The sequence below is a fragment of the Lepeophtheirus salmonis genome, chromosome 1 (assembly GCF_016086655.4).
Source record: "Lepeophtheirus salmonis chromosome 1, UVic_Lsal_1.4, whole genome shotgun sequence".
Classification (NCBI taxonomy): Eukaryota; Metazoa; Arthropoda; class Copepoda; order Siphonostomatoida; family Caligidae; genus Lepeophtheirus; species Lepeophtheirus salmonis.
The window spans coordinates 17,865,616-17,884,537 of NC_052131.2; the positions used below are offsets into that span (position 1 = coordinate 17,865,616).

At 31.7% G+C, this 18,922-nt stretch overlaps 1 protein-coding gene across 4 annotated transcripts; it reads right to left on the bottom strand.

Annotated features, from left to right (window-relative positions):
- Positions 1–470: 470 nt before the first annotated feature.
- Positions 471–6,300, bottom strand: LOC121119535 (TBC1 domain family member 10B). Of its 4 annotated transcripts, none has more exons than XR_011780244.1 (5): positions 6,160–6,300; positions 2,319–2,536; positions 1,999–2,260; positions 994–1,918; positions 471–636 (listed from the first exon to the last, which is right to left on the bottom strand). XR_011780244.1 is itself a non-coding variant. In XM_040714233.1 (4 exons), exons 1-4 carry the CDS (start codon positions 6,202–6,204, stop codon positions 1,208–1,210), a joined length of 1,236 nt encoding a protein of 411 aa, XP_040570167.1. In that variant the 5' UTR covers positions 6,205–6,300; the 3' UTR covers positions 471–1,207. The 4 variants fall into 4 exon arrangements, 2 of the variants coding, with proteins under 2 accessions (XP_040570167.1, XP_040570174.1); XR_011780243.1 differs by having other exon boundaries at positions 471–670; XM_040714233.1 differs by having other exon boundaries at positions 471–1,918.
- Between the last annotated feature and the right edge of the window lie 12,622 nt (positions 6,301–18,922).

Below are 18,922 nucleotides of genomic sequence, written 5' to 3' on the forward strand. Positions count from 1 at the left end.
TACTTCTAATAATATAAAAAATGTATGAAATAAAGTTATAATTAAATGTTTTAAATACTCCGCTTTATTTATGGATACATTGTCGGAAATAGATGCTCTACTTTCTTATCAATAATTAAAAATATTTTTAAATGGATGCTTAAGGAAATATTCAAGGAGGAAATTTATATTTGCAAGTTTCCCTTCTCACTGTTTATGGGTACAATTACATGTAACAATAATTAATTGATATTTTGATCAAAAATGTATCGGTTACGACTTCATTTGAAAACATTTCCTTCATAAATTTATTTTCGTTGAAATATATTAATTATAAAATATTTCATTTTAACCTGAATTCCTAAACACAAACAAAGTAACTTATCCAACAAGCACATAATTGAATTACAATTAAGAGATAAAATATAGCAACTAAAATTTTTATAAATTTTAAATCCCCAAGTTGAATAATTTTAAAAAACAAAGTAAAATCAGTATCAATTACGTATACAATTTATTAATCATTGATTTATATAATAATATATATAACAATTTGTGGCAGCAGTTACTATATAATGCTTCAAAGTATCATACAGGCAATTATACAAAAATAACGTTCATAGTATCGAGAAGTTTATTATCCTAATAGGTGGTGATCTTACAACGTAATACAAAAAAAAAGAAAAAAAAACTAAAAATAGTATATTAGAGATATGTTTTCCTCACTAAAGAAGTTTTGAAAATGTTTTATAATTGACTAAGGAATTTACGCAAAAATATATATAATTTGTATTTATATTATCTACTTATATCTTTTGAATTTTTGTTTAATAAAAAAAATATATAAAGCTTTACAACATTCTTAATTTGGACTATAAAAATGTAATTATTTATTCTTTTTAGCTTAAAGAATACTTATTAAATATATAAAATATATAGAAAATGAAAAAAAAAAAAAAATAAGATTGGTATATTATAAAATGCTTTACAAAACGTATATATGGCCACAAATACCTAGATTGAATAATAATAATATATGAAAAGAAATAGCAAATCTGTTTTTTTTTTTGGGTATCACAGGAGAGAAATAATTAATTAATTGATATATGTATAGGTTGAACAGTAGTAAATCTTGCTTGACAAAACAAGAATGATGACTTTTGTTAACTTTGTACGAATAGTCTACAAAGTTTTGCATTGTTCAATGTGATTTTTGTTTGATTAGGAATTAATTTTGTTTCATTTTTTTTCTCAATTCAACTTGTTTCCGATGTTCGGTTTCCATGTCCTCCTCAGTTATTTTTAATTTGCCGATTTGATCAATTAAAAATTCTTCATTGGTGATGGACTCTGGAAGGTTTTTTAAAACGTTGAGAGTCTCATACATGGAGGGACACTTTTTACGAACACTACGAGGTAAGGAAAATTTAAGAAGCACAAGCGCAACACGAAATAATATTTTTACTCCTTCACACATAAAAATATCCCAAACACGGATAACTGAGGGCCAAGGTAATGTTCTAATAAATACACAGAGGAACCATTCCATCATAAAGAGAATAGGCTCAATTTCTTGCTTTTTCAAATGCCTATAAATTCCAGGCGAGACTTTGCGTAAGAGTCCTAAGAGAATAGCACCTTCTAGTTGTATTGCTTCCATGCCTTCGTCATAGTAGCCTGGAATGTAATTATCACAAACTGCGACAAGACACCAAAATGCTGCTTCTGAAGGCATGTGCATCAAAAGAAGGGCGGCAATGGGAGCTTGTGCCTGACAATATCCTTGAACAGGGTTCAACACGGAATAAGCTTTTAAAACGAGGAAAAGCTCCGTTTGACCAATTTTTTCGTAGTTGCCCCCAAAAAGCTCATGCGTTGGAAAATTACGATGCAAATCCTTGTGAATGTCATCAACATATTTCTGTTCAGCTTTTTCTTCCTGGAAAATAAAAAGTTTAGAATAAACTTGTGAAATAAACTCGACGGTGGTATAAAATTCAATTATTCAAGGTAACTTACTCTCAGTCGTTTAAATGTGGACTTATTGTCAGTTTGTTCCATTTTGTATTTAGCCCCACAGAGATGAATCCATGCTCTTGCTCTTACAGAGCCAGGAATGCCTTTACGACATCTCTCTCGTACTTTTTTATAGTTTCGTAACATATATATATCCCAATCCGAGAACATATCTAACCATTTAGCCTCTCTCTTTCGTATGAGGTCTACGTCAGGAGTAGCATACTTGGTAACTGGATCATCATGATCTCCTAGAAACCCGTACCTAATATAAGCATATACCAATTAATCATAGAAAATTAACAAAATTTGTACGCACTCACCGATCTGTGGTGCTTGAGATGACAGAGCCTTCGACAGCCTCACTACCCTGTGATATCGCATCCACATCTCTTGAAGAGACAGAGGGTCGGAGAAATGATGGCTGAGGGGGTCTCAAAAAGTCTTCTGGTGCTGAGTGTTGTTGTTTTTGGTCATTACTACTCATAATGACGGGCTCAGACGTCATGCTCTCTTCAGCTAGTCCTAATCCGAGGAGATCCTATGGAAATGGAGGGGATAGGGAAATGATTTAGCCAAGGGATCAAAGAAATATTATTGTTTAAGTCATAAGTGTTTTCACTAGCTAAGGGGAGGATGGAAAAGAAACAGCAATAGTGAAACAGAAAGGAAGAGAAACGAGAAGCCCCTTCCTGACCATAACAAATAGCACTAGAGTGAATTAGGCAACAATCTTTTATTGTTAAACAAGCAGGAGCTGCAAAGCCGAGCAGGGAGGAGGAGAGGAATGTAATGGAAGTGGCATGGAAGAAGGAGAGGACTGAAGAGTAAGAGGAAACTACATGTATTGTATATAATCTGTTTTTACATTAATAACATGTATGCAATACTAACATACAACAACGATACTAGTGAGTAGTGATACAAACTACAGTACTAAATAATATGAAATACATATCAGCTCTCCTGCTTCCAGTCAGGGATTTCCGCGCAGACACACACACACGCTGCTAGGTAGATTCAATTCAATAATATAATTATTTGTACAATACAATTTAGGTATATACATTATTCAAGGCGTCTTTTAAACATCTTTAAATGATGTGTGACTACGTAGTATTCCATCCTTATGATCACATACTGATACTACATTAGAAAATTCCATTCATTCCTTCTGGGAAAAAAATCAAGAGAAATAGTTTGCATATAATATTATATCGTATACAAAAAAATAAATACTCAATAAACATGACTTTAAACGTATAACCCATTTTGCAGACATAGAGATGTATGAAACAACACCCAAATTGTTTTTTTTAGTTATTTTAACGCATACAAGGGGGTGAATAAACCCTGGGTGTCTATAGGTTCCAATTGATGAATATATTGTGAACACTGAAGTTGATAGAATGTATTACAATCATTATACAATGATGACTAAAAATATAATATAATTACTAAAACTTAACTCTTTCTATTTAGCTATCAATATAAATCTTTCTTGAAAAATGAATTAGATAATTATATTATTTGAAATAAAATGTGGTCTAGCAGATTTCAAGGCTGACTAACACATAAATTGATTTGAAGATAGTGATAAAACTTGTTCAAGATGTGTTTCTTGATTAGACGAACTTCTTTCAGCTAGTGCATAATATGCTGGTACTAGTAACATATCCAACATATTGTCCAAGCCAGATAGTTATTAGCCTAGGAATTTTGTTGGATCAGTCTTAGGACTGATTTCCTTATCAGTTTTTTTCCCCCACACCTTTCAATCTTTTTTTATCAGTCCGATCTTTTTTACCATTCAAAGGTTCTAAGGACTGATACATCAGTCTTTCAGTCCTAGCTGTCTTTTTTATTTTCTTCACTCATAGCTAGGATTGAAGAATATAGGAACTAAAAAAATAATGAATGATAGCTATAAGGTATAATAATACGTTCTAGTCACATATCTCCTACAGGCTACAGTTGACCTGTTCAAATTTTAATTTTTCTCCATACCTTTTAATATTTAACTTTTTCCCGTTCTCCAAGGTCTATAGAAAATAAATATACAATCATTTGGATTTTGCACGGCTATGCTTAGCACATGAATCTTGAAAATTTATTGTTGGTGCCTCTAAAAAAAAGGCAAACAAAAACGTCACTATTTGTTTTCTTTTGACTATAGCTTTGCAATGGCTGATCGTATAGCATTGATATGGATATCAAATCAAAGCCGATAAACAGTGCTTTAATTTGTATAACTATGTTATAAATTCTTTATTTGTGTCCATGGGTAAATTTTGCTCCAGATATTAAAACAATGCTTTTTTTTTATAACTTTCCATTTTTCCATCTGTCTTTTTAGGTATTCTCCTAAGTTATTATTATCTTGACAAAATTATTACATACAAAAATAGAATAAAATACCCAAAATACTTTTTTTTCCCTTGAAAAGAGCTAATAACTCTATACTAAAAAACATAATGGTTAATAGTCTCGCTATACTCGTCTTAGGTGCTCCACAGTACGAGGAAGGGAAATGGCTCGGTGTTTTTTTCATAACAAGTTCCACCGGACTTCAAGGCTACATTGGACCTATTGAAAGCATAAAACCTGAATAAGAATATTGTTGGTTGAGGATTAGACCCAACAGATAACAATAGTGGCATCAACAATGGTGCAGCAAAACGGATTGAAGACAAACTTGGGCGAAAAGTTTTCCACTTCACTTGCAGACATCATATATCAGAGGTGATAATTGGAGGTGCATAACAGGCTATTTTTGCCAAGAGTCAGGGTCTAGACAATACAATGTTTGGTAAGTTAAACGAAGTTAGGTCCATCAAAGAATTTTAGCCAATGTTGAAAATGATTTGGACCCCGTGAAGAAAAAATCACATAATGTAAAGACAATTTTCTAGAGAAGCCATCTCCAAGGGCAGGGTTGTTAGCTTTTTTCAAGGAAAAAAAGAAGTATTTTTGTGTATAATAATATTGTCAAGATAATAATAACTTATAAATTACTCAAAGAAAGGATCCAAGCTCAAATTTCTTCACTTATTTTAGTAGCTCCACGCAAATTGAATGAGTCATCATTAAAGCTTACACAGGCAATGTTGTTATTTTGCCTTTTTCTAAAGCAAACCAGACCTCTACTCTAATTTTCCACTTAATTATGACTTCCAATTATGTTAGTGCGATTCAAAGATTTCGGGGCAGTTATTATAATAAGAGTAATAATTATGATCAAAATCCTTCAATTATTTTATCTATAATCTCGTCTTTTATTTACATTGCTCAAAGAAGATGTTGTCATATCCCAACATCTAATGAAATAGTTGAAAATAATATAATCTGCCGGTATGCTAAAAGAAAATAAATCGATAATGAACATGATCACCCTGACAATTTGAAAAATGTTTCGGAGGAGAGCAGCTTAGCTGTCAGTACGTTTCATTAAATTAACTATTAGAAGAAGGAAGTTAACACAAATCCCAATCTGTAGGGATGATAGGGATTAACCTGATATTTCTAATCCGAGTCCAACATGGACGTAAACTTTTCACTCCGCAACAAATCCGGAGTGTTATTCTTTCTTTTTCACCTCCTAGTGATTACTAGTAGTAATCACTAATAATAACAGTTTGAGAGATTTAAAAAAATATCACGTGATGAGGCAAGGAGTACTTTAGTCTCTAGAACGCTCATGTGTCTACTAGAGCCACATACACTCATTGCTAAATCTAATCTAAAGTCATATTAATTATCATAGATAAAAATAGTATTAACCGCACGTATATTAAATAGAACCCTGATAATTTGATGAGTATTTGGAAGAAAAACAGCTTAGCTATCACGACGTTTCATTAAATTATCTGCAAACTGCTCTAAGGTAAAGGAAAGACACACACATCCCACACCGTATTTAGCAATGATATAGGTCCTTAATTATAATCCTAGTTCTTATAACTCTGCAACAAATCCTGTGTTACTTTTTGTCTTTCAGGCACAAGTGATTACTTTATTATTTTATTCTCGAAGAGAGAGCATATAAGTATATTGATAACAGCTTTGGAAACCCGCCCCAACTTTTTCAGGTCCCTCTTATACATATCATACTCAAGGTAAGGGCTAATAAATTAATGATGTTCATTCCACAAATTAATCTCTTACTCTTGACGTATAGATTTTCTTTCTCTTCATTGAGGGCTCTCCCATCCTCAGTATCTTGTTTCTTAATCCTTGTTGTCATGTAATCAATTGCTCTAACTATGCATGATGCTCCATAGAAACCTCAAATACAACTACTTTAACAATTCATTTTTTTAATATAGTATTTTTATTATTAAAAACAACAAAAAAAAAACATACTGTTTGCATGGTGAAGTTCACCATTCATTACTAGTGTCTATGTATTGCTTTAGAGTCCATCAGGCGTGCTACTCCTGGAAACACTTATACAAAGTCAATAGAACTAACATAGTATGGAGATGTGTATTTATGAAACTTGTTTATTCCAAACATGCAGGGTTTCTATATTTGAATCATTGTATATACATATAAGTATGTAGTATAAATTAATAGTGTGACTCTATTTCATTCTGTCATAGTTATATGAAAATGAGAGAGAAAAATAAAAAAAAGGTGTGCACCAAGCGGGAAAATAAATGAAAATATGGTAAATCATATAGTTATTCAGTTCTGTATTGCTTGAAAAAGGATTCATTCCTTCGGGGGGAGGGAATAAACTTAAATCTTGCGATGCGTCTTTTTAGTTTTTAGTTCTTCATTGTTTCACTTAATTTCTTATTTCAAAATCTTAATCTTTAAAATGAAGAGAAAAACAACTTTTTTAGATTCGAAATTGCAAAAACAACCGCCAATATATACAGAGTGTAACAACGAAATCCGGAGCTTCAGATTTCCGGATTTTTACCGCATATATGATGACGACATTGCACAATGTTTTTTTGATTTTTGAGGTGATATATACACATAAACGCTTATAAAGATTTCAAGCCTATTACCTTTTCTGAGACAGAAAGCATGTGGGCTAGAGTTATTTTTGTGAACAACGATCTTGACATTAACAATACTGAGGTCTCTAACATGTACATAGGTCTGGCATAGGCCATTTTCGAGGTTTGGCAACAAGACTCTGCCCTTGCCAAACCTCGAAAATGACTCAAGATTGGGACTGCTGTTACTGGGTGTCCAAGGATATTTGCCTTCCTAGCTCCCCCGACCTGAATCCGATAAATTGTTATTATTTTTTTTTGTAAAGTCTTAAAAAATGACAATTTTATGTCAATTTAAAGTCGAAAGATAAAAAACGACGGATTTCGTTGAATACCTAGTAGAATAAGTCTCTGTCAAACGGCAATTCAATATTCATGAGAATACATCTTATCCCTGACGCATATGATGACATATTAAATAAGGCATAACACATGATATACCTTTACTGTATCTCGCGACCTTCCTCACTCAAAATAAGAAATAGAAAAAAAGGCCCAAATCAATTGGTATGGAGTACTTGGACTAACTCCCAACCAGTGTCGTAACTATAGTGAACAATAAGTGACTGTAATTTTTGTATAAGTATTTAAGCTGCAGAATCGTGACCACATTCTCAATTTTTGTGCTTAATAAACGTTTATTTTTGAATATGCCCCTCACAGACCTGTGTCAACAGATGGGTGTAATAATTGCATTTAAACATTTGAAATTTTGGTCTTTATAAAATCATAAAAACAAATGAATAAAAATGTCCTTCTAAGATAGTCAACCCGTTAAGAATAATTCTTGTCACGGCCCTGTACATCCTACAATTTAGAAAAGTAAGTGCTTGATTATGTTATTAGTGAAGAAGAGATCCGTGTAACGAAAAAACTAAATAGAGCGATTAAAAAAAAGGAGAACGGTTGTTGCATGTGCTCCTTTTTGTTGTTGTTGTTCATTACTTAATGAGTGGCGGAGGTGTTCATATCTCTCTCTAATAGAAGAATTCTCGTCTAAATTTAGTGTAAATTGATTTCAAAATTCTTAATAAAATAAGTATATATCAATTTAAATATAAATATAGTATTTCCCCTTTATTAATTATATTTTAAATGTAGAGAGTTCTTTTCTTTATAGCAGTAATTCATTATCTCCCCCAAAAATCATGCAAAAGACAGCTGATATTAACAAGGGTATTGATTCATTTGTACCATATGTCTTGCTCTAGCCTTCTTACACAAATCCCCTCTCTAGTTATAAAATATTATTTTAAAATTCGTAGGAATTATTTATAGATTAATTCGATTTCAACCAATCAATGTTCAGAACACCCATAAATGGAAATAAAGAAGTAGAAAAATATTCATCTGGCAACAAAATACAGTGTAGATTTAAATGTTAGTGAGATACGGACGCACAAATGAAATGCTTGGTATAGGCACAATAAAAAAAGCTGTTTCATTTAAAACTCTGCACATTAAATAATGTAAATACAACATAAAGTATACCATATTATCGCCCACATACTCTGTTGGAGACTCGTCATAGGTAGTAAAGTACTTTGACCTCCTTCAATGAAATGAAAATGACAGAATCTGTATACAGAAAATTCCCTAATATTTATTTTTAATTACCTTTAAACCCCATAATTTTGCTAGATGATTCTATCAAAGTATTTAAATAGAATGTACTCCTAAAAAGTAACGGAGATGTACGATTTTCTAAGGGAAATCCAATCCACTACAATCCTTTACAATAGTATGTCTAACTTTTTTAAAAATAGTACTTTTTTACAGGAATTTGGGATTTTGCTATTTTTTAGATATTCTTTGGATTTGACACTATAGCTGTGTCGTTCCTTATATAGGACCGAGGACCACAGTCCAGTCCAACTTGTCGGTCATTACATGAGGTAAAATGGATCCCCCATGATGTCATTGATGTGTTTTTCCTTTTTTTAATATTTCCGTTATATAATATAATAAATTATATAATTTAAATATAAATAAAATATGTTCGTATAATACTCAAGACATGAATATTTTTTTGGTGGATATGTGCAATGTTCTTAATAGATATCTCATAAATCTTATTTGGCTTATAAAAGCACCGAAATTTCTAGGAAAAATACCAAGGACCAGTCCCAATGACTGACAGTCCTAAGAATAAATCTCAAGAGCGACATTCCTAAGGATAGGTCCCAAGGACCTAGATTCCAAATGACCAAAGAGACCGACCATAAGACTTGACTGCACCGAATAAATAGGGACTGAGACAACAATATTTGAGACTCCCTAAAATATATATTTTTAATTTCAAATCTTTGTCTTTAAAATGGGGTCCTTTTTTTCGGTCTTTATTTAAGAAAGATTTTTTAATTTTTAAACTGAAGATCAATCCTTATTTTATTTTTATGGTCCTTTTCTATACAGGACATTTCGAGAGAAGATCTTTTTTTAATAAAATTCAATCTTTACATGTATAGATTGTTTTCCAGAATTTGCCGCCCTAAAAAATATTCCCTTCTAGAAAGGGGCGATGGACTTCATGTCCCCCTCTCACTGCTTCTAGACTAAATAGGGCCACATTTTGAATCGTATTTTCTCTTTTATTCACACACTGATGATCCATGGTCAGAGGTGTATAAAATATGAGCTAGACAGCGATAGCGACTATTTCTAGCTGGCCATCTGAACAGGCTTTTATATTTTCCAAAGCTGTTATGATTATTATTTAATGCTTCAAGAAAATACATCTAAGTATAAAGAAATACCGAGTGCGTGTCCTCATGAAAGATGGAGAGTAAGAATGAAGTTTTCCTTAGGAGTAACGAAAATTGGGTATATTTTTTTAGCTCCTAAACTGTGGTCATTAGTATCGAATTCCTGAGGAGGGAACTTACTTTTCTTTTACATACAACATATTATTGATAAAAAAGAAATAAGATTGGATAGTTATAATTGTAAGTCCTTGTTGGACTCAGAGTAGAATTGAACATCGATATGGGACTAATTCTTCCCTATGTCCTTGTATCTTTCCTTCTTCCCTCCCCCTTCTCACAGCTGTTTGTAGCTGATCTAATAAGACGTCATGACCACTATGCTGCTCTTTTTCAAATTCAATGGGTTACCATGATGATTTTCGTTTTTTTATAACATCCCTAAAATGCTCCCGATTAGCATCACTGGTTATATGCTTAGGTTTTTGTTGGACTCGGAGTAAAATTGAGGATCGACATCATAGTAATTCCAGCCTATATGTCCTTGCTATAAACTGTTAGTATTTGTCAAGCTGATAACTTTATTTTATCACGCAACCTTTCATCCAAAAAGAAACAGAAAAAAGGCCCGAAATCATTTGGTAGTTACCCAAATAAGTCAATCACACCAACTGCTATTTATCTTTTATGTACTCCCACACCAGAAATGGGTACCTGGCGGTCGGGGTCGCACACGCCCTCGTCCTTACGCAGTTTGGTCTGCAAATATATCAATAATAATTAAAATAAATAAATAAAAATGTAATTATACTGTTGACCGATACAAGGCACCATACGCAAACAATAACGGGTACGGGCTACGTTTTGCATTAGAGAAGAAAAAAGTTAATAGTTACTGCTAAAGTTTATAGCCAAAACATCTTCATAGAAATAATAAAATAGCCAGTACATATATATATTTTTTTACGCGCAATGTGGAAAATCGGGCATACTACAAAATGGCCGTAAAATACCTGTTAGAGCGGGAAATGTGAAAAATGCTCGGGCAATCTATACAGTTTCCAATAGAGTGGTCAATGGTCATTTTAACTTCATCCACATTGTCAAGTGGATTGTGGGTAATTTGATTATTAAACAATTCATTGCTATGCAATTTGATCATTCAGAATATGATTATGATAAAATTTCATTGCAAGCAATTGGATACTCTAGTTTATTTTTCTGGAAATTTATATTGTACTAACACAATAAAACTTTTGTACGATAAGAAATTGTCTCGAGAGACTCAATTCTATTTTGCAAAATTACCTCGGCCAAAAGGTTGTGCAGGTGAACAACTGGCTCCTATGGTGGATCAAAAACTATCACCACTACTATCCTGAGTATCAAGGACCTCTTCTAATATCCCATAGTACACCCCAGTCCACGGGTTGTGAAAGTGACCCTCTGGTCCAAAAGATTGATCATTACCAACCGCCACTACTTCCTTGAGCTTCAAGGACTCCTTTTGATATAATATTTACATTATAATTGTTGATCCTATTTAATAATATTCGAACTACACGGTTATATATTTCATATATATTTTATTAGTTTCTTCAAAATAGAGATAAACTAAAATACGTAAAGAAAAATTGCTTGTATTTTGTTCAAACCTCATGACGAATAATAACACATTATAGATTCGCGTAATATTATTTATGACAAATAACTTAACATATTTGTTTGTTCCTTCCCTCCAGGGAGTACCTTTAAGTGTGAGTAATAATTATTGCTATTTTTTAAAATCAATCCAATCTTCTAAGAAATGGATCAAGAGGATTGGTAAGGAAGGGGGAGGGGTATAAATAAAAGATCAGGTACTGAGGTAATGCCAGAGCCATCTTATGGATTGTAAAAAATATAGAACATTGTTTTCGCTCCACAAAAGGGCCTCACATTCTTAATCTTCAAAAAAATTGTATAATGATTAGATTGTTTATGACATGAAGACGAGGGAATCGGTAGCTGAGGTAACCCATATTGTGTTTATTTCCTTCCTCTCACGGCTCCTTGTAGCTTATATAATAAAACTTGATGACAACTAAGCTACTGTCCACCCAAACATTTTTTTATTGTATAAATTATGAAGTTTCCAAGTTACTTTTCGGGTTCTTTCATTTATACATACCGGCATGATATATAATTTTATGCATCACTGTAAATGACCATAACCTATCATATTATTTGAAAAAAATTGCTGACATTTACTTTAATGATAATAAAATTATTCACAATAATTTGTGTCAAATAAAGGGATTATATATGTATATAGAGTAGGGAGAGATGACTTGACAGAGTTACATTAATTTTAAAATGTAAAATAAGAAAGAAAAAACACATATTTGAGTATTTTACTATTTAAACTTTCCTCCCCACAAGAATGCAAAATATTACAAAAAAAATTTGTGAAAGGAATTTATAGAAAACACGTAAATAGGTAATACCGGGTGTATAATAGAAAACTCGAGACTTTGAATCTGGAATTTTGGAAGCTAAATTAACATAATTTTAGTACTGATGTTGGGACATGCATTTGTCTGGATGGCCCTCGACATGCGGCCAGAAGAGAAAGTCTAGCTGTTTTGCATCTTGCGATTATGGTGGCCACATTATTTTTTAAGAATTGAATATTGGTCTCCTAAACGGACTGTTTGTGCCAGTACAGCATCTTGTTGAAGCTCGTCTAGATGACTATACTGCCATTAAGGGCCTTCTTGACGTTATAAATAGTCGACTTGCTTGCCTTGTCAAGTTTGGGTCTCTGTTGGTGTGTGTTCCGCACGAATTAGAGCAGCAATATTATCTATGTGTATGTCAATATGTACAGTTTGTCAGCTGGTAGGATGAATGATCGATTCCTCTCATCTGTTTTTTTATTCTTCTCTTTTATAAGATTTTTCCAGATTTCAACTACGCACACAGTAGAGTTTTATTATTATCAGCAATTATGTAGAAAAATACCTTTAGTTAAAGAAGATGCGTTTGTATTTATTTAAATCCTCTAGACTTACATATATATATATAATTAATTATTATTATCAAACACTTTAGCAGGAAATGATTACCTCATGTTATTATTATGAACATGCTTCAATTCCTCCGCATTGAATAGCATGGATGAGAAAATTTTGAGGGTTTTCTAAATATTGTGTATAGATGATTACATAAAGGAATCGTTCCTTGAGTAATTTGTTCTAAACAATTAAGTACGGATTGTGATCGTTATAAGTATCATATTGTATCAATGTATCATATTGAATTTCTCTGATATGTATCTATCAGTTAATAGTGTTGGATAGATTCAGTCTTATTTACTGGTTCGATCTTTTTTTACCATTCTACGGTCTTGAGTACCGAAAAACTCTATTATAATTACATAGAATATTTAAAGTGAATTTAATATTCATGAGAAAACACCTAAATTCATATGATAACACACTAACTAGGTCACGACTCACGAGTGGTGAACCATTAGTCAGTAGGTCAGTTCTACGGTCCTAGATCTCTTTTTATTTTCTTCACTCCTATCTAGTATTGAAGACAATTCAAATGAAGAAAGGAATGAATGAATAATACTTGAGTGGCATACATTTAGGCAACACACCTCCTACAATCGACTTCATGTATGTATTTCGTCTCCTCGAAAGAGATTATGTTAACTTCGACAGTGAGTAACTACGTCATTTAAGCTCTTGTAGTTACCATAAAAGACCGATAAGGACCAGTCCTTGGACTAACAATATTAATCAGGACTAGACTAAAGTGTTTTTTTTAGAGCGATCCAACTCTATTTGTATTGCATTGTTTGGCTATGTATCTATCAGATATAGTTTTGGATCGCTCCCAACATTTCCTAATCAGTCTCCCCCCTCCCCTCCAAGCCTTTCAGTTTCTTCTTTTTTTTGGTCCGATTTCTTTTTACTATTCAACAGTACTTAGATCCCTTCAATTCAAGCTATCTTTGTATCTCCTACCTATAATTCTTGGAAAATCAAATCAAAGAAAATAATGAATTATAGATAGAACACGGCAATGCCACTCTGAATTTCTTTTTATTAATAGATTTTTCCTTAAAAATCTCAAGAATCAAGACTGTATTTCCAAGAAAATAATAATATTTGACAGAATATCAATACAATTTGAAATTCGCCCTGAATCATGAATTATATCAAAAAATAAACAATAACAACGTATAAATCTTATTTATTGATATATTAAGGCGAAATATCCTTGAGCTAAAATGGCGTTAAGGCAAATTATCCTGAAGCAAAATAATTTAAGGCAAAATTACCGAGCACCATATTTCAGATTCAGCTACACCTCCAATAACATCTGCTGATAAGTACATATAATCATTTTTTGCATATGCCTTAATAAACCTATCTTTGTATTGTTGATGAACATTCCCTGAGCAAGTTTTATTATTATGATTTATGGCTATAGGAGACTGTCAGTTTGAAAATGTTCCACCATTCTTTCAAGTATATTATTTAGCCACGGTTAAAATCCGACAAAATCGATAAATATTCCTTTGGCAATATTTAATCTTGACTCGCTTTTTAAAAATAAACAAAGAGGAAGTAAATTTCATTAATTTTCATGAACTAACTCTTGTTTATTTAAAATAGCTGACTCTACGTATATTATGAACTCAAAAAAGGTATTACATAGGATTTGGATTTTTATAAATCAAGGATATTCGTTTGGGATTTAGGTCATTTCATACTCAGTCTGTAATTAGATTATCAATTCAATGTATGTAGTTATATAATTACTTATAATTATTCTCTAATTAAGTAATAATTAAAAGCTGGCCAAACGAAAAAGACAGAAGTCTAGCTATTATTTGTTTTTTTTCTTCAATATTTTATTTTAGCTTTTGACGGTTGAGATTAAGAGTGGATAAAAAAGGTAGTCGTGAATATGGACATTGAAATGCTATTCAGAAAAATGAGATACAAGCATGTATAGAGATAAAGTACATAGAGTGATGATTCGGAGAAAAATCAAGGGAAACTCTTTGACGTCACGGTAGTAGATGAGAGAAAAAAGATAATTGACCAAAACAATCGAAAATTTCCCTCTTTAAGCTCCGACAATTTTATGGTATTAGTATACTTGTTGTAAAAAAATATCCTTGTAAGTAAAAAAGTTGGGTCTTTCAATCTATTTATGATGATGTCTTTGATTTATCTCCTGAATCAAACCATATAACCACACTAATTAAATCTACTTCAAAATCTCATGCCGGTATATAATTATATCATTTAGGAAAACGTGGAAGTGAGAAGATTCAAGGGAGCAAAGTTCGATGTTACTCAATTTAAGAATCAATAATTATTTATTCTTAAATGAAATTATAATTCAAATAATCTCCGAACTCTATCACAAATATTTTGAAAAGACTAAATAAAATTATATTTAAATTTAATAATCGGAATAAATATTAACCTATTTACATCTCTAAATTCATATAATTATGATAAAAAATTATATTATAGAACAAAAATCATTTAAAAAATGATAATTTTTTGAAGCGCCCTCTATGTTTCTAACATATCTAACTATTACAATTCGAATATTTTGGTGAACTATTTCTCCCCATCATCACTCTATGTATTTTATCTCTATTGGTACAACCTACTTTTCAAATGTATATAATGTCAAGTCCCCATTAATATTATGTTAACGTCCAGATGCAAAAAAAATAATGAGTCACATTTATTTGTGAATATTTATTTAACTCGTATGTGAAGGTATTATTTTATCTCTGTCTCAACTTAAGGAAAAACGTTGATCGGTAATTTTTTTTTACATCATATGCGTTAAAATCATAATTATACACATTTATTTAGCGTCTTCACTGACGTCATAAATTGATTTTGGGGGCTCAATATGTCAGGGGCGTCCGTAGGATTTTTTTTTTTGGGAGGGGGGCTTGGTTTTTTCCCACAATGAATGGCTTTTTTTTTGTAAACAAACCCTTCAATTGGGGACGCCTTTGAATGTTGATATTTTTACTACAAGGAATGAACAAATTCCCAATACATCTTAAAAAAACTCTATGAAATGGCTTTATAAATGAAAAAAGATTGACACCAACAATGTGCATGATAATGATATTTGAATTAAATCAAAATAATGTGTATTCAAAATCCATGCGAAATATCTAAATCTAAAGGATAAAAGTAGGGTGATTAAATACCAATATATTATTATTTCCATTCTAATGGTTAACCTTTATCTATACATAATGGAAATTACGTCGTAATAACATATTTTTAATACATTTTAGGGACAAATAATAACCAATATAGCTATACATTAGAGGTATATATTTTTGATAGATAGTAGGGTTTATTTGTTTTTATTTGTCGTTCCCATTTTGACATCCAATAGTTCACTATTTTTCTTAATATCAATAAAAAAAAGGGTTTTCGTTTTTATAACGCTTGATTGTTTGGGCCCAGAAAATGGCAGACCTCAACAACTCTGACATGAAGTGAAAGTGATCTATAACACACTAAAAGACTTCAAATCTTTTGATTTGTCCAAAACAAACTAACCGTAGACGCAAAATGTCTGATATTGTCAACATGCATGTACCAACATAATACAAAAATAAACTTTAGAATAAAATCCGAATTAAACTCGGAATGAGAAAAGAACGGTTTATTTTTTATGAGAGTAGTACATGTTATAATGTAACATGTTTGAGAAGAATTGAAAGAGTAGGCGGATAAAGGCTATCTAGTATGAATATGTTCCCTCTGAAAAGTCTTAATAACTTCATTCACGTCCATAAATGGACAGTAATCCTCCCAATATGGGAGGAGACAAAGTAGATACTTTCAAATTTTCTCCCAAAACAAAACTCCATAGATTCAATCCACCATGTATATAGTATATACTTTGTGCCATTATAAATATTAGTGTTGGTACTTGATTTTAGACCAAATATGTTGCCGGTTTGATTTTTAGGGATTTTTTCTAGACCGATTTGGATGGATATTTCGTTCGAGTGCACAATCTTAGAATGTCATATGATATGAGTGTTGTTTATATATATTTGTTTTTAAAACAGTCAAAAGTGGAGTCCTCTAGTGGCAAAATAATACAACTCCCTGAATGTAAAAATCTATATTAATAAAGCAAAGTTTGTCCTTCTGTCTCTCTGAACGTATGACAACAAGTCACCGAGTGCACAGTATATAGTGCTCTCTGATGTATATCATAATTCATGTGCATGTTCAGTATATGTTAAGATTTGAATTAAATATTCACTTTGGTATATTAAAATTAATTTTGTTTATCTTTATTTTGGAGCGATCTAAAGGCTAAAGTACTCATTATTCATTCCAACATATTTTTTTATCTAATATTCTTATTATTATTCTTTCACTTTCGAGGACAGAACACATATGAATTTATATAAGCATTGAGTAGTTACATATGAGTGTACTCATATGAAATTGAGATTCACATTGAGGATTTTTTAGGGGAGTTATCTTCTATATTATTAAAGCAAATTTTGTCTTTCAGCCAACCCCTAATTACCCGGACAATGCCGGGTAATACCACTAGTTATTCAATAAAATAACAAGTACTTTTATTTTTCACATAGACGGCAATTTCAAAATTATTCTGATCATCCGCCATTTTTTAAACAACAATCTTCACAAGACTTTCACAACTTATTGCGGATAATATATATTTTTTAGTTTTTTCATGGCCTATTGAATCATTTTAAATCATGAATCTACTTTTCCAATCTCAATGTATCAACCGATGTTATTAAAAGGCGGATCTATAATGAATCTTTTTATAAGACAGGTCCAGACCGTTCCTCGGATCGAATTAGTTTGGTTTCAAACTGATCTATGATTTTTAGACCGGATCTCAACACTAATAAATATGTATTACATAGATGTAACGTGAATCTTTTTTCGAAATAGCTTCCTTTTTCAAATAATGATTACAATCATGTTTAAATATGTAATTCTGTCTATAAGAATGGAAGATTAACAAATATAATTATTAATTACAATAACAGAACATTAGGAATACTTCACTTCAATATTATTTTCCGATGTCCATGAATAATATTATGCTTGTATATTGTACTTGGATTTCAATATTTTTGGATGTATTCACCCTCATACCTGCACGTATATTTGGAAATAGACATCCCTTATTCAAGATATATATTACGGTAATCACCTTGTATATATTAAAATGAGATTTTTAAACAAATAAGGGTGTATGTAACTATAGACCTAAACAGGAACCATTTGAGTGAAACGTGAGAGACACTTTGTACTAAACTCTGTTCTATACATCTCTTCTTACCCCCCCCAATTCAGGAAATAACAGAGTGGAGACCCAAAACTTGCAAAATACCAAAAAAAAAAACCCATAATTTTTATAGAACCAGGAAAAGACGACTACAAAACCAATTTGTGATATGTTTAAACTCTATATGTAGCTATATTTTTTAATTAATGTGTCATCCTTCACACAAGCAATGACCCAAATGACAGGCTGGCGAATAGATTCGCAGCTCTTGACGATGAAGTCGCACACTGTCGTAATGACAGTTCGGAGCGAATCCAAATTTGGATGAAAGGTGCGGTAGATATTATTCTACAAGATACTCTAAGCTGCAAAGTCCAGGGGGTTGAGGTCGATAACCCACTCGATACGCCAGGGAAAAAATAGATTCGCAGTTCTTGACGATGAAGCCCATGTACATACAGTAGCTCAATTTGGATGAGGCAGGTAAGAAGTCAGCCATACGAATGCTCAGAAAGGAAATTATCTGCTCAACAGTTGAATAATAATGACAACAGCTGAGGAAAGGGGAAAATCATTCTTGAGTTAACTAATTCTGAAACAAATGATCTACTTATGCATTAATTTATTTCTGATTTTATAAGTATATATGGGCTGATGTCAAAATATTTTCTGATCCGATATAATTTTAAAAGTTATTTTTCCAATGGGATATGATATTTGACAAATGATTAGATGTATCCATATCCCTGAAAGAAATTGTTTTGTTTTGTCGCAAAACAACAGAATCAAAACTAAATATTTATTAGTACCTTTAAATTAGGATCTGGAATCTGACTGATTATTTTGGAGTTATTATAATTTAAGAAAATGTTGTATATT